Raw genomic sequence first — 15,363 nt, forward strand, 5'->3', positions numbered from 1 at the left:
CAGTAACAGAATATTGATTCATATTTGATCAGCGCTGCCTAGTTTGATCAGAGTTTGTGAGTGATTGACAGCTACTGAGAGACTGCAAGGCTCCAGCTCAGCTCAGATTGGTTGTTTTCCTCCGGTCTGTGAAATTTTGCAGATGCTAGAAGATTTTAATCATATTTGCTCCAATTCTAGGGCTGCACGGTGGTGCAGTGGTACAGTGGTTAGCACTGGCGCCTCACAGCAGGAGGGTCGCAGGTTTTAATCAGACTTGGGGCCCTTCTGTGTGGAGTTTGCATGTTCTCCCCATGGTAGCGTGGGTTTCCTCCGGGTACTCCGGCTTCCTTCCACAGTCCAAAGACATGCAGGTTTGGTTAATTGTTGACTCTTAATTGCCCGTAGGTGTGAATGTGAGTCTGAATGGTTGTCTGTCTCTATGTATCAGCCCTGTGATAGGCTGGCGACCTGTCCAGGGTGTTCCCCGCCTTCACCCAATGTCAGCTAGGATCGGCTCCAGCCCCTCCGTGACCCCTAACGGGATAAGTGGTTGCAGATGATGCATGATGGATGGATAGATTGCTCCAATTCTACCCACTGCAGCTTTAAATCTGACATTTATTTTATATGCAAATGCAGATGGATAATTCTACAACTGTTTTCATCTTGCTTGATTTTCATTCAGTGGTATTTTATTGCAATCAAAACATCTGACTTGTAAATGGTTGAACCTATAGATGTTTTTTTTAAGTTTTCTTATAGTTCCTGGAAGTAACTAATTAACAAATATTGCATGGGGTTGAATTAAACTTAAGGCTTTTATTCTGACAGTCCTACCGGAAGCCGTGTTGTTGTTAGCGGAAGTCAGCCTGCTAGCTTCAGGAGAGCAGTTGGTGGTGAATCTGTCCTTTCTGTAAGTAACCTCAGAGACTCAGTCTAACACACCGGAGCCCATGGACCCGCGGATTAGAGCACTGAACCTGCGGTGTGTCCGTCGGTAGTGTAACTCCCGGTGGTGCCGAGCGAGGAGGCGCCGGGGCCCGGAACCAGAACCAGAACCGGGACCAGGACCAGGCCCCGGACTAACGGACACAACCGGCGCTGTTGCCAACGACAACGGCGGACTGACCGTTGGAGTGAGTGGAGGAACTGGCATGTTAAGAGACGTGTAATGCGCGTGACTTGCTGTCTCCGTAGCTAGACAGCAGGTTCGTAGATGAATCCCCGGTTCTTGTGCTCTAGTCCCCGGTATTTACGGTGTATCAGATCCGGTGTAGCAGCATGATGGGACAGCGTGAGTTCAGCCTGAAGCGAGCTAGCTCAAACAGCTAACACCGGACATCAACTCCTAACTCCGTCTAAAAGATAAAGTATGAGCGCTACCGCTGAGTGTATGTGACTGAAGCTGTCTTATATCCTCTAACATTAGTCAGTTCGCTTGTTAGCCCTTCTAGATGTCTCTGTCTCGAGTATAGTGGGTGTAGCTGAGTCGTTAGCTTGCTATAGTTAGCCTCCTCCGCCCAGATGAAGGAGTACAAAGTGGTGGTGCTGGGCAGCGGCGGCGTCGGTAAATCCGCGCTCACCGTCCAGTTCGTCACCGGCACCTTCATCGAGAAGTACGACCCGACTATAGAGGACTTCTACCGCAAGGAGATCGAGGTGGACTCGTCTCCCTCCGTGCTGGAGATCCTGGACACGGCGGGCACCGAGCAGTTCGCCTCCATGAGAGACCTGTACATCAAGAACGGCCAGGGCTTCATCCTGGTGTACAGTCTGGTCAACCAGCAGAGCTTCCAGGTAGCTGATGGCACCTCTCACACACACCTTTAAATCACACCTTCATCTGCTCAGATAATGCACTTAAATGCTGTATTAGGGTGTGATTAATACTACCTAATTGCAGAGCCCTGCACCATCCAAATGTTTCTTTACTATTCAAATATAGACATTAAGATAAGATAAGATATTCCTTTATTAGTCCCACCATATTCCTTTATTAATCACACCTTAACCTGCTCATAGCTATGCAGGTAATCACTGCACTTAAATGCATTATTAGGGTGTGATGCATACTACTTCATTGCAGAGTTCTGCAGCATCCAAATGTTTCTTTATTATTCAAATATAGACATTAAGATAAGATATTCCTTTATTAGTCCCACCATATTCCTTATTAATCAAACCTTCATCTGCTCATAGCTGTGCACTTAATCACTGCACTTAAATGCATTATTAGGGTGTGATTCATACTACTTACTTGCAGAGTTCTGCACCATCCAAATGTTTCTTTATTATTCAAATATATACATTAATTTGATGTAAAATACAATCCATATCATCAATCCATTTAAAGACAGTGGTACTGTGTAGTATTCAGTTTTTGCAATTATTTAGAAAACAGTCATTCCAGGTAACTGATGTAACCTCACACGCACCTTAAAACACACCTTAATCTGCTCAGAGCTATGCAGTTAATCACTGCACTTAAACGCCATATTAGGGTGTGTTTTCATACTATTTAATTGCAGAGCCCTGCAGCATCCAACTGTTTCTTTACTATTCAAATATAGACATTAAGATAAGATAAGATATTCCTTTATTAGTCCCGCAGTGGGGACATTTTCAGTGTACAGCAGCAAAGGGGATGGTGCAAAAAACAAGATGCATCAGCTAAAAAAAAAAAAAGAGCTAAACAAAGTGTAACAAAATATGAACCATTTAAATAGAAGGAAGTATAAAAATAGGAGCAGTATATACAGTATTGACAATAAACAGACTATTAACAAAATTGCACATGTGAAAAATGATATTGCAAAGTGAGAATCAAATGAAATTCCACCTGAAAATATCAGGTTATTGTCATAATAATGTTAATAATAATTTGATGTAAAATACAATCCATATCATCCATCCATTTAAAGCCAGTGGTGTTGTTTAGTAATGATGCTCTGATGGTGAATTGGCATCATTATTAAAGGCTGTTCTGTGGCATCAGGTAAATTGCAAAACAATAATTGACAATACGCCACATGTATTTCTAATTGTAAAGGAAAAAAGGCCTCAAAGTGGTAAATAATCTAAAAACCTGAACAAATAAGCATTCAGTTTTGCAATTATTTAGAAAACAGACATGAGAAGCACATGGAGACTTTTAAACAAACATATTTGAAAGTGTGTGACATTATTCAAATGTAAAACAGTCCTAAACTAACAGCTTAAGCTAACAAGCGTGCAAAACAGGTTCACAGTTCAAATGTGTGCAGGAAAAGGAGGACACATTTTTGCCTCACAGCAACCAAAACTTTTTAATTTGGCTTTCAGTTGTTTACATCAACAGCATAAAATCAACTGTTTTAGTATTCATACTGACTTTTTTGACTATACCTAATTTTCTTACTTTCCCAGCGTTGAACTGCACATTGAAAATCTGCTGAGAAAAAGTTTGTCATATGGAATTAAAAAACAAATATATTGGTACTGATAATTTGGCTCAGTGCTACAAACAGCCCGTGTTTTTCAGGAGAAACCACTCATATCATCTCCCTCTTTATCTTTCAGGACATCAGACCAATGCGAGACCAAATAGTGCGGGTGAAGCGCTTCGAGAAGGTGCCGTTGATCCTGGTCGGGAACAAAGTCGACCTGGAATCTGAGCGCGAAGTGGCCGGGGCGGATGGACGAGCTCTGGCTCAAGAGTGGGGCTGCCCTTTTATTGAAACTTCTGCCAAGAGCAAGACTATGGTGGACGAGCTGTTCGCAGAGATCGTCCGACAGATGAATTATTCCACACTGCCGGAGAAGCAGGAACAGTGCTGCACAGCCTGTGTGGTGCAGTGAGGAAGAGGTATGAACCTTGCCATTCCTATCCTCCTTTACGTGGTTACATTCATAATTCGGGCTGCCCCAAAAGAGCTCTCAAGCACAGTTGGCCGTTCACTAATTTACAAAACGTGATAAAATGTCCCCACAGTGTAAAATGGCTCACAAGCTGAGGGGGAATGTGACAAATAGATGACTGTGTGGCGTTTCAGTGCAGCTTGAGGGAGAGGAGCGGTTCAGTTGGAAGTGAGAAAGACGAGTGGGTGGTGCTGTGCCATGCAAACCGTTGGTTTAGCTTGTTATCATAAGATTGCAGAAAGTATGTGGCATGAAGAACACAACTGTATGAGCAGCTCAGAGCCGTAGAGAAGCAATGAAGCGGACAGTCTGGTGAGCCGAGCCGGAGAAAGAGGAAAATGTGACATCCTGAAAAAGAAATTATGTTCCAAAACAGGAAGTTCACTTTAGATTCTGTGAGAGATGTTGCCAGTGTTAACCACACAGATGCGCACCAATTTTAGCCATTTCAACTTGTATTAACAAGCTGTTTTCTCTCTTTTATTATAGATGCATCATTTGTCTGGATCACCACAATGATTTTGATGAACCATGAACCTGGGGACAAACTTACCGCAGCTGGTAAAGTTTCTGTTCAGTGTGGTTTCTGGCTGTCTATCACAGAGCATCTGACAGGAAAGACGTCGGTCCTATTTTTGATATCATAACTGTTAGAAGACGTTTCTGCTGCAACCTTAACGGCCTTTGCGACGACCCAGGATGGAGTCAAACAGACAGACGGACTTGTAATGAGCGAGAACGGCCATCTGTGAATTTCAGTCTTTTTCTTTTCTCTCCTTTTAGTCGGAATTATCCCTGAAATAATAAGCAGGAGTGTTTGTGAGGTTGCAGCTTCTTTTCAAAGCTGCTTTAATCACTATTATATACTTTATTATTACTTGTATTATGTCTCAAGTTTGGAATTTGACAAAGTATTTCATAATATTAAAACATTTTGACTTTTAAGCATGCATACTTCGACCAGTTTGCTGCCCAGGTATGCTGCTCGCTTTTATTTTGAAAATCTTGTCTAAAATAGTTCTTTTAACTGACACAAACTACAGCAGCGTGTACAATGAGTATTTTTAGCTTCAGGAAACTTAGACAGGATGTATGACTTTGTGGATTGAACCTGTAACATGAAGAATTTACCTTTTTAATATCGCAGTAGCCTGAAGCAGCTAAACTCATCTGAAATCATGCATGCTCAAAATTGAGAATGTTCTACTAAATCAACTTGAAGTGATAAGGAAGAACCATTTTACTGTTTTTAGCCTGTCAGAGTCTCTTCAAGGCATGAATCGCGTGGACGCAGGTCTTCCATTCTCAGTTTTCTCGAGGAGTCTCTGTGGGAGAATGATTTTGGAACGACCAAAGGAAGCTCACAGTGCATATTTGTGTTTGACTACATGACGTGTGTTGCTTTTAAATTCAGGAGACGCTGATTTCTTGTCATCAAATAACTCCCGCTGCAATGTGGTTTGATAAAAGTTCTGGCACAGTTTAATCAGATTTAACTTTGTATTTTTCTTTTTCTTATAGTAACCTATTTATTAAAGACTAACGACATGGGTAGCCAGTTTTAAACTTTTGATTTTATACTAGTTTTTGCTTTTTTGTGACTTTTCAGGATACATGGTACATTGTTTTGTTTTTGAAGCTGAGGATTTAACAGAGCCTTAAATAATTTCTGTTGCACCCTGGTCTCATGTTTCTTTTTCTTTTTTTTCTTCTCAAAGATATAAAAAGCTGTCGTCATTTGGTAATAAACATACTGGCCTTTCTGCTTTTGTCATTGGGCATAGTCACATTATTATCTTTGAATGATACACAATATTGGGCTCACATTCATCAGGTGTCCACAGACTACAAATGAATAATAATGTTGCTCCATAACTAGTAGTTAACCCCTTACCATTACGCCGGGGTGGTGGAGAAGGGATGTTCAGGGGTATATAAATAGTCAACAGTAGATGCCACATATAAGTGGTGTACATCATCTGAAAGCTGTGAAGATTAATTTGAGATGCAGCTCTGTGTGTCAAGTTGTTCTAGTCATTAATAAGAAATACAAATTAATAATCAATTATTTAAAATAAATTGTGAAAGTGTATACGAGCGTAGAACATGTTGATAGAGATATATGATGCTCATCCCCATGCTCTATTATGTCTCATAAGTTGTTGCAGCAATTTTTGGGGTTGATACCATTTGTTAAAACCGATTTGGTGCTAAATTTAACCATTTCTTATCACTTGAGAATTAATAAAAATGATCAAAAATCCCTTCAAAATACCACGTTAAGACACCAAGACCCCGGGGAACACCATAGAAGAAGCCATGCTGTGATTTGGTATCAAAAACTGACATTTGGAGATTTCTAGTTTTTGGCTGTAAAGTTTCATGAGGCTGTGGCTGTGATTATCTTCGAGGTCACCACAGGTCATTTTTATACAGTGAGGTCACGTTTTAAAAAATGGTCTCGCTACAATGAAATGGCTACTATGGGGACTAACATCATCACACATGAATACATTGGGCTCATTGTATCCACAAGAGTCTCAGCTTTACAGTGATTCCCAGTTTATGTAACTCCACATAAACCCCAGTATGCAGAAATATTAAAATACACCATTTTAGAATAGGTGAAAACAAAACATTTGTACTACATCCAAAACACTGCATGTGATTATCATAAAGTGGGCATGTCTGTAAAGGGGAGACTCATGGGTACCCATAGAACCCATTTTAATTCACATATCATGAGCTCAAGGGACCCCTTTTAAAATGGTCATGCCAGTTTTTCCTCGCCAAAATGTTGTAGCGCTATTCAGCGTTCTTCCCAGACAAGCTAGCGTGGCATGGCAACTCAGCCCACAACAACCTCTGAAAGACAGATTAGCGGCTAGGCCCACCGTCAGGCCGTTGGAGTGTTAAGAGGTTAAACAACAGGATAATGCTTTTTCAACTTAATCCTACAACAACCCTCACATGCCTTCGTGGGGAAGAGCAGCCAACTAAAGTTTAGTGCAGGAGAAGTGCACCTGTTTCCTCTTAGAGACATTTTCATTGTCATTCTGTTGCTAGGGCAACAGCTTTGGTCAAAGTTTACTTCCTGTCAGCTACTGCATTAACAAACATTGCAACAGGAAATACAAAGGGGCCCATTTACAATGTTTATGTTGTCCAGTTTGAAAAGGTCAATAAAATGTATAATGGAAACAGTTTTTGCTGTAATTGTTCCTCCTGTCTATAGTGGCCAAAAAGAGATTCCTTCACAATGTCAATCAAATGTTACGCGATGAGAGACAAAATCCACAATCCTGTTTTTGTGCAAACATGCCGTACAAAAGCAGTGAGGCGGCAGCAGTCGGTGTCAGAAGTCAAGTGACTATCTGTCAAAGTTTGTGATCAACTCACAGCCAGTATGGGCAGGTGGAACAAGTACAGTGACCAACTTTCAATGTACATGTGAGTATTATTTTATACAGAAATCATTTAAACGTTTTGTAAAATTCTTTCTCATGATCTTTATAACTTCTTTCCTAATCATTACAACATTTTATATTTCGCAGTCTCGCTCACATTTTACACCATTTGTTTTGTTTGAAATATAACAAATGTATTGTTGTTGATTGGTTTACTAGTACAGACATGAAACATAAAGATGTATTAAGATTTATTTTACAGTAACTCTATGTAGAGTAGTAAGAACCCACACAATGACATGTGTGATGTTTCTGGTCATATCTAGGGCTGCACAATTAATCAACATTTTATCCAAATCACAATATGGCCTGTTTTCAAATAGCAGGAGACGCAATATTTGTTAAAGGTATCTGATGAAGAGAAAACAAGAAGATAAAACTTTTTCTGAAGCTATATCGTCTAAAAATACTAACTCTCAGAAACAGCCTACAGTTTCCACTTCCTCGTTTGTGTGTGTGTGTGTGTGTTCATGCATCAGGCTGGCAGAGTGCAGTGCAGTTGGTGTGTGCTTTGCAAGTTTTTTTTCTTGCATTTGTCACACATGGTGCTGCTGTATTTTTCCACATCCCACGGAGAGCGAAGCTGGCTCTTCTTTTTCTTCTTCCTCTCGCTCTGCGGCTGTCAGGTGGAGCTGCTGGGTGCTCGCTGTGGCTGTGCATCCTTCACAGAGCTGGCAGCGGCTGCTGTGTGACGTCTCTGAACCAGCAGGGTCACCACAGCTCCTCCAAGCTCCTTAAAAAACTCATTTTGAGTGTCTTGTCCCGGTTCCTGCTGGGTTTATCTCTGTCCACACCACCAAACAGTTGTAGGCAGAGACATCCATAAAAACAAAAACACCACAGTCACGGGGCTGTCTGCTGCAACGAAACATCTTACACAAAAACATGACTATCACTAAGAGAGAAAGTCATTTGTTTGTGTTGTAGCTCGGGGTGATTCCCTGGTACTCACAATGGCACATGTGTTGTATGTTTTATTACCTTACTTGTGACCAAGTAAACTAGTGTTTTCATCTCTGTGAAGGCAAGCTCCAGTCTGTTCCTTCACACTGTCCATTCGGAGGACCACAAGTGTCATGGTATTAGTGATAACACATTTCATTAATTTATATATAATTGGACAATAAAACAGGAATACATTGTGAATTAGTATATTTATTGGTTGATTGACTCATTAAATTGTAAAATCATTTATTCCTGTTTTCTTGTCTTAATGACACTTGTGGTCCTCCTTGAGTGAGCATGGTTCTGGTGATTTGCAGGTTAAAAGAAGTAATAATGGCTAAAGGTGGTGGCGGTAGAAGTATTCAGATACTTTATTAAAAATAGCAATATCACAATGTAAAAATACTCTTACAAACACAAATTCTGCATGCAGTATTTTACTTAAACAAAAGTATCAGTTATAGTAGCAGTATAGAAGTATTAGAATCAAAATGTACTTAAAGGATCAGTGTGTAACATTTAGGGGGATCTATTGGCAGAAATGGAATATAATATTAAGTAAGTATTAAGTATGTTTTCATTAGTGTATAATCACCTTATAATAAGAATCGTTGCGTTACCTTAAAATGAGACGTTTATATCTACATAGGGAGCGGGTCCTCTTCACAGAGTCCGCCATGTTGCACCACCATGTTTATTACAGTAGCTCAGAATGGACAAACCAAATACTGTTAATGGTCGATAACGTTACTCGCTGCCGTCGCCACCCCTCCGTCTAAAATAAAGATAAAATAAATAAAAAATAAATGCAAAAATAAATCAAATACATTTTAAAATTATTAAAAATAAATAAATAAAAGGCAAAATTAAACAGAAGAGTAAATAAATAAGGAAATTAATACAAAGATAAATAAATACAGAAACAAATTATAACACAAAATATAAATTTATGTCACATTTTTTCAATTTATTAATGTCTACATTTCTTTTTAATATTATTTTTGCTACATTAAATTACATATTTATTTATTCATCGAGTCACTTATTTATTTCTTAATTTATTTTTATTTGTACTCTAGTGACCTCAACCCTGTTTGACTTACAATGTCCCACAGGGTTCATGTGAGGCAGCTCGTCACTAAGGCCGTATAAGGTGAAAATATCACTAGCAGTGATAATGTGTCCTCGGAGCCCAGCTGTCAGTGTCAACTTTAATGCTCTGATTCCTCTGTGGAGCTCCGTCAGCAGGTCTGCTGGCGTACACCTGCATGATCCAGGTACAGGAAGTGTTTACATCACATGCTGGCGGGATTTTTCTGCTGTATTTTGCGGGTGGGCTTGCTTGACATAAATTGAAAGGACAGCAACTAAATTATAGGATTTTGTTTTGATTTGATAATTTAATTTAAATTAATTTATTTAATCACATTGGATTCTTTCTTTATGTAGTGACTATGATTATGAAATCTAATGCAGATATTGAAACCAATGTGTCTATATGATGATGATGATGATAATGATGGTTTATATATTTAGTTAGTTTATTTATTTATATATAATAGTTTATTGTCAGATCAAGTCTGACATTTTTCTTTCATCACCGCAGCTCCATTTGCAACATCAACAAAGACACATTTGATCTGTGATTAAACTCCATATTTCATTTTAGGAGGTCTAACGAGGGGTTCACCTACAATATTTGAGCATATCAAAGGACATTTGAATTGTGCTTTTATTCTAAAAGGTCAAGGAAAATGTATTTATATAGCACATTTCATACCCAAAGGCAACCCAAAGGTCTTTACAGATTGCACAGGAAATTAATGATAAAACCAATAAAAACGATAAAAGCAAGCAAGCAGAAGCACATGGAATAAAAACAATAGAAGCAAACAGGCAAAAGCACACTATAAGAACAAGAAAACCATCAAGAAAATGAATTAAAAGCAACGGTAAACATGTTGCTTGGATTTGAAAGTTGTCATCATTGTCTCTAGTGTTAGCTCTTCTGGCAGTTTGTTCCACATTTGAGCAGCATAGACGCTAAAAAAGTCATCTTACTCTACTATTGTAAGATAAGATAAGATAAGATAAGATGAACCTTTATTAAAATTAAATTGAAATTCAGGTGTCAAAGCAGCAAAGCGGCGATACAGAGGTACAGGTGTACAAAAAGATTTCACATTAGCCTTGGTTGTGGAGCCTGATGGCTACCAGCAAGCAGGACTGACCCAGACGCTTTGTGTTGTATATGTCATGTATTACTATACTGTGCAGAAAAGAAGCTCATAGGCTTTAAAACTGAGCTTTAAACTGGTATTTTTCCACATTATAAAGCAGTTACAGCTCCAGGCCTCCAGGTGGCAACACCACGTGTTTCTTTCATGGTCAGGGCCGTGACGTCACCAGTCTGAAGCGGAAGTAGCTGTCAGATCTATGTGGCTGCTGGATGAAGGAGAGCTGTGAGAGGAGAGGAGGCTGCTAAGTGTTTATAAAAACAGTTTTAGATGAGCAGCCATGAAGACTGTGTTTGTAACTGTCGGCACCACCAGCTTCGATGAGCTCATTGAAAGCATCACCTGTCCAGAGACCGTCCAGGTGAGTAAAGTTGTTTTATTAGAGGTAAACTAAAAGAGGCACCTACTGCTGGCTGTACAGCTACTGTATACTGCTACTGACAGTGGTGGGAGAAGCATTCAAATCACTTACTTAAGTAAAAAATACCAGCAACAACACTATAGAAATACTCCATTACAAGTAAAGTCCTGCATTCAGAATTTACCTTAAGTAAAAGTACGAAAACTTTAGCAACAAAATGTACTTTTAAAGGTCCCATATTGTAAAAAGTGACATGTTCATGTCTTTTATATTATAAAGCAAATTAAAGTGATATATAAATACTGTGAAAGTATCGAAACACTTAATCCACGGAGAAATACACACAGCCCGTATTCAGAAACTGAGCTTTTGAAACAAGCCGTCAGGATTTCTGACACAAATCACAAATCTACAATATTTAGACCATTTCACAGTTTTAGACATAAACATTCTAAATGGGTCCCAGTTTATTTCCTGTTGCAGTGTATGTAAATAACATCAGCTGACAGGATGTAAACATGGACCCAAGCTGTTGCCTAGCAACGCAATTCTGTTGCAATTCCATTGCAATTCCATTGAAATGCACTAAAATAAATGGGTTTTTAAACATTAAAGCATGTAAACATGTTCTAGTAGAAACCCAAAATACAAGTATGAACCTGAAAATGAGCATGATATGGGACCTTTAAGTAAAAGTACTCATTATTGTACCCATGCTCATTTACAGAGGTACAGATACAAAGACAGTTGAAAAAAGAAGACAAAACAAAATAATTACATTTATATTTCGTAATGTAATAAATAGTAAATAAAATAAAAAGTAAAATAAATAAAAAGTACTCATTATGCAAAATGACCCCTGTCTGTGGTAGCTATATTATAATATCATGTTCAGGTGTCAGGTTTTGAAGCTGGTTCTTAGGAAATGAGAGTCGACTCATGATCAGAATACATAAAGACGTCACCTGCTCAAGTCTTCAAAGTGGTTTTAACATGTGACATCCATTTTCCCGTTTTTTGCAACATCAACGTGTGAACTTACGAACTTGTGACCAGTTTTATAATAACTTCTTGTTTTCCTCCCCACAGGCTTTAACGGCTCGTGGATATGAGCGTTTGGTTCTTCAGGTTGGAAGAGGATCTCTTCTTCCAGCTGCTGACAGCTGTCCACACGTCAGACTGGAGGCGTATCGATTCAAAGACTCTATAGCAGAAGACATGAAGCAGGCTGACCTCGTAATCAGCCACGCAGGTGAGTAAAATATCCACCTGCCACCTGGACACTCACTCATCTCATAAATAGTGATTACATATTCATTTAACATTCTTCTTATCCTGAACCTGCTCCATAAGCCAAACTACTGTCTGCACACTCATGATTATTTAAAACAGGGGCGTCAGACTCTAAACTTTAGTTCATGGGCCACATACAGTCCAATTTGATCTCAAGTGGGCCTGAACAGTAAAAACATTGCATAATAACCTATAAATAACAACCCCTCAAAATTCTGAAAACGTTCACAATTAATGAACGATCCGACCAAAAACAGATGATGAACACGACTAAAATCAGACTGCTGTTTCCTCAAACCTGCCAACAATTCATTTATCTTCTCTGTTCTCAGTTGTCCTTGCAAGTTGTTGTATTTTTCCAGTAGCCTACGCTTGACAGTGTTGTGTCACGTAGCCTGTACTTAAGTACATGGGATCTATAACAGCTTATCCAGCATAGGGCCTGCTACTCTTATTAGGACAGTGTGACCCCCAGTGGACAAATAGAAATAGCATTCAATTGAAAAATCAGAATTAACACTTAACAATTTTCACACTTTGCAAAATCATCCAATGGGCCGGATTGGACCTTTTCGCATGCCAGTTCTGGCCCTCGGGCCATATGTTTGACTGGATTTAAAACGTCAGCCAGAACAGGTCTCCATGTTTATTTCCTGCCAAAAAGATATTAATGACTGTACAATTCAAAGCAAAAGCAAATACAGGTATGTCAGCAGTGTGCAAACATTAAACAGGATACTGATGTTTAATACAGCAGAGCGTCGGCAGCAGACCGATACAACATGAGGGCATCGAGCAAACTACTCAAAACAGGATGGTATTCAAGCCAGTGTTGAATATCGGATTGGATTTCAGTTGTTAGAGCAACTGCGGTGTCTCTTCAGGTGTGTTTCCTGTCCCACCGTGTGCACAGCGCTGGTGAGACTGACAGCTCCGTAGACAACAAGTGGGGTTGTAGAGATGAAGATGGTTATTCTGGATGAGCTTGTGTCTGTTTGGTAAAAGTAGCTGTTTTATTAACAAGAAAGAAGCAGCAAAGGCACGGATGACCACATTTCTTTTGTTAGTGAGGCAAAATCTTACCTGAGGAGGAGAAGAGTAGTACGCACTAAAGTATCATAATAATGTTTTTACAATTTGACCGAGTTTACCACAAATTAAATACACATTCAAAAGCATGTAAGTTATGAAACTTGTTTTCGTCAGATTAACCGTCTTCTGGGTTTAGTCTTCCAACAACATGTAGCAAAACTCGTTGGCATCATGCTACATTAACAGTTGAAATGAACCTTATCATGAGCTGAACTACCTATAAACAAAAGAAATGATTATGATACCAACACTAATTATTCAGCCGTATCATGTCATGGTGGTGTTCCCCTCCACATTGTCCATTACTCCTTACTTGTTTTCCTCCTCAGGCGCAGGAAGTTGTTTGGAGGCACTCGGAGCAGGAAAGCCTCTGCTGGTCGTCGTTAACGACAAGCTGATGAACAACCACCAGCTGGAGATGGCCAGACAGCTGCACATGGACTCCCACTTGTTGTACTGCACATGCAGGTATGTGTGTGTCAATAAATGTACAGTTTATAAATATGAGGTTGTTTAGCTAAACAAAACTAACAAGCTTTCATAAAATCTTTCAGCACCCTGACAGAAACACTGAAGACGATGGATCTCTCTGTTCTTCAGCCCTTCTTGCCCGGACAGCCCAAGAATTTTGCGAATTTCCTCGACAAAGCCCTCGGCGTTCAGTGAAACTTTAATTTCACTGCTTGTTTTCTCATACATTGAAGTTTGATGATTTGTAGAATATCATGTTGTAGTAGATTATGATGCTTGGTTCTTACATTGTGATTGTACAGCACACAACTGACACTATTTTTATATACAATAATAATAATATATGTCTCATTTCAAATCATTATATATGCTGTGAATTATTTGTATATTTATTCAAGATTTCTTTTAAAGGTTTTATACTTTATTTAGTGTCCTGCACCATTTGGTGCCCAGCCCATATGGGCTAACAAGACACTGGACAACAACAACAACAACCAGGATGAACACATGACCAGTCACAACATACAGCTCCACAAATTCAATGAAAGAAGGAAAGAAAATGTCAGAACATTCAATTTCCCTAACAAAAGGGTCTTATTATTATGGATATAGTGTTCTTTGTCTTAGTTTACATACATTTTCTATAAATACTGCTAAGGCAAAAATCGCCTCATTAAAGAGCCAACTCAACATATAACCTTCAGACAACCAATGAATAATCTAACCCACACTTTACAGGTCTCTCTGACTATTATTCCACATCACATCCTTCTAATTTCTTCTGTATTTAAAAGGCAGACAAAAGCCAGTTTTCTTCTTTACAAAGACACTAAAGAAATGTGCTGCATCACAGAGAAGCAAGTTGTACCAATTCTTGCCACAAGGGTGAGATAATGTTTAAAACTATGACCTTGTGGGTTCGATTATCATTTGTCCTCCCAGCACGTACACTCCAACTTCTCCCAGTACAAACTGGCAAGAACACATGCAGACATTTGGTGGAGAATTTTTTTTGATGTGATACCAGGTGATATTAATGTTTTAAGAATCCCTCTTTGTATGCTATTTCTACTCTCGCAGGAGCACCATCTGTTTCAGTAATCAGTATATGAGAGGCTGTTATACATCCTCTAACCTGCAGGGAAGAGGTACATATTATATATACACCGATCAGCCATAACATTAAGACCACTGACAGGGGAAGTGAATAACATTGATTATCTTGTTACAATGGCACCTGGCAGTGGGGGGGGGGGGATATATTAGACAGCAAGTGAACATTTTGAACTTTGTGTTGGAAGCAGAAAAAATGGACAAGCATAAGGATGTGAGCCACTTTGACAAGGGTCAAATAGTGATGGCTAGACGACTGGGTCAGAGCATCTCCAAAACTGCAGCTTTTGTGGGATGTTCCCCAGTCTGCAGTGGTCAAGACCGACCAAAAGTGGTCTAAGGAAGGAAAACCGGTGAACCGACGACAGGGTCAGACCCAACGCTCATTGATGCACGTGGGGAGCGAAGGCTGGCCTGTGTTTTCCGACCCAATAGAAGAGCTACTGGAGCTCAAATTGCTGAAAAAGTTAATGCTGGTTCCGATAGAAAGGTGTCAGAACTCACA

The 15,363-nt window shown here is 39.4% G+C and overlaps 2 protein-coding genes across 2 annotated transcripts; both read left to right on the forward strand.

The window, feature by feature from the left end:
- The first annotated feature begins 820 nt into the window (after nt 1-820).
- On the forward strand, nt 821-5,653 carry rap2c (RAP2C, member of RAS oncogene family). The gene is made up of 3 exons (XM_037780604.1): nt 821-1,779; nt 3,541-3,826; nt 4,369-5,653. Exons 1-2 carry the CDS (start codon nt 1,507-1,509, stop codon nt 3,817-3,819), a joined length of 552 nt encoding a protein of 183 aa, XP_037636532.1. The 5' UTR covers nt 821-1,506; the 3' UTR covers nt 3,820-3,826; nt 4,369-5,653.
- A 5,055-nt stretch (nt 5,654-10,708) lies between these two features.
- Nucleotides 10,709-14,109, forward strand: zgc:92907 (uncharacterized protein LOC436733 homolog). The gene is made up of 4 exons (XM_037779200.1): nt 10,709-10,889; nt 11,979-12,141; nt 13,604-13,742; nt 13,829-14,109. Exons 1-4 carry the CDS (start codon nt 10,809-10,811, stop codon nt 13,938-13,940), a joined length of 495 nt encoding a protein of 164 aa, XP_037635128.1. The 5' UTR covers nt 10,709-10,808; the 3' UTR covers nt 13,941-14,109.
- Nucleotides 14,110-15,363: the final 1,254 nt, after the last annotated feature.

This window comes from Sebastes umbrosus, chromosome 9 (genome assembly GCF_015220745.1).
Source record: "Sebastes umbrosus isolate fSebUmb1 chromosome 9, fSebUmb1.pri, whole genome shotgun sequence".
Classification (NCBI taxonomy): Eukaryota; Metazoa; Chordata; class Actinopteri; order Perciformes; family Sebastidae; genus Sebastes; species Sebastes umbrosus.

What these genes read in the sequence shown, in the direction of transcription:
- rap2c (XM_037780604.1), top strand. Translation starts at nt 1,507, where the DNA reads ATGAAGGAGTACAAAGTGGTGGTGCTGGGCAGCGGCGGCGTCGGTAAA. An exon ending in TCAACCAGCAGAGCTTCCAG is followed by an intron (nt 1,780 to 3,540) that starts GTAGCTGATGGC and finishes TTTATCTTTCAG; the next exon opens with GACATCAGACCAATGCGAGA.
- zgc:92907 (XM_037779200.1), top strand. Translation starts at nt 10,809, where the DNA reads ATGAAGACTGTGTTTGTAACTGTCGGCACCACCAGCTTCGATGAGCTC. An exon ending in CCTGTCCAGAGACCGTCCAG is followed by an intron (nt 10,890 to 11,978) that starts GTGAGTAAAGTT and finishes TCCTCCCCACAG; the next exon opens with GCTTTAACGGCTCGTGGATA. An exon ending in CCTCGTAATCAGCCACGCAG is followed by an intron (nt 12,142 to 13,603) that starts GTGAGTAAAATA and finishes TTTCCTCCTCAG; the next exon opens with GCGCAGGAAGTTGTTTGGAG.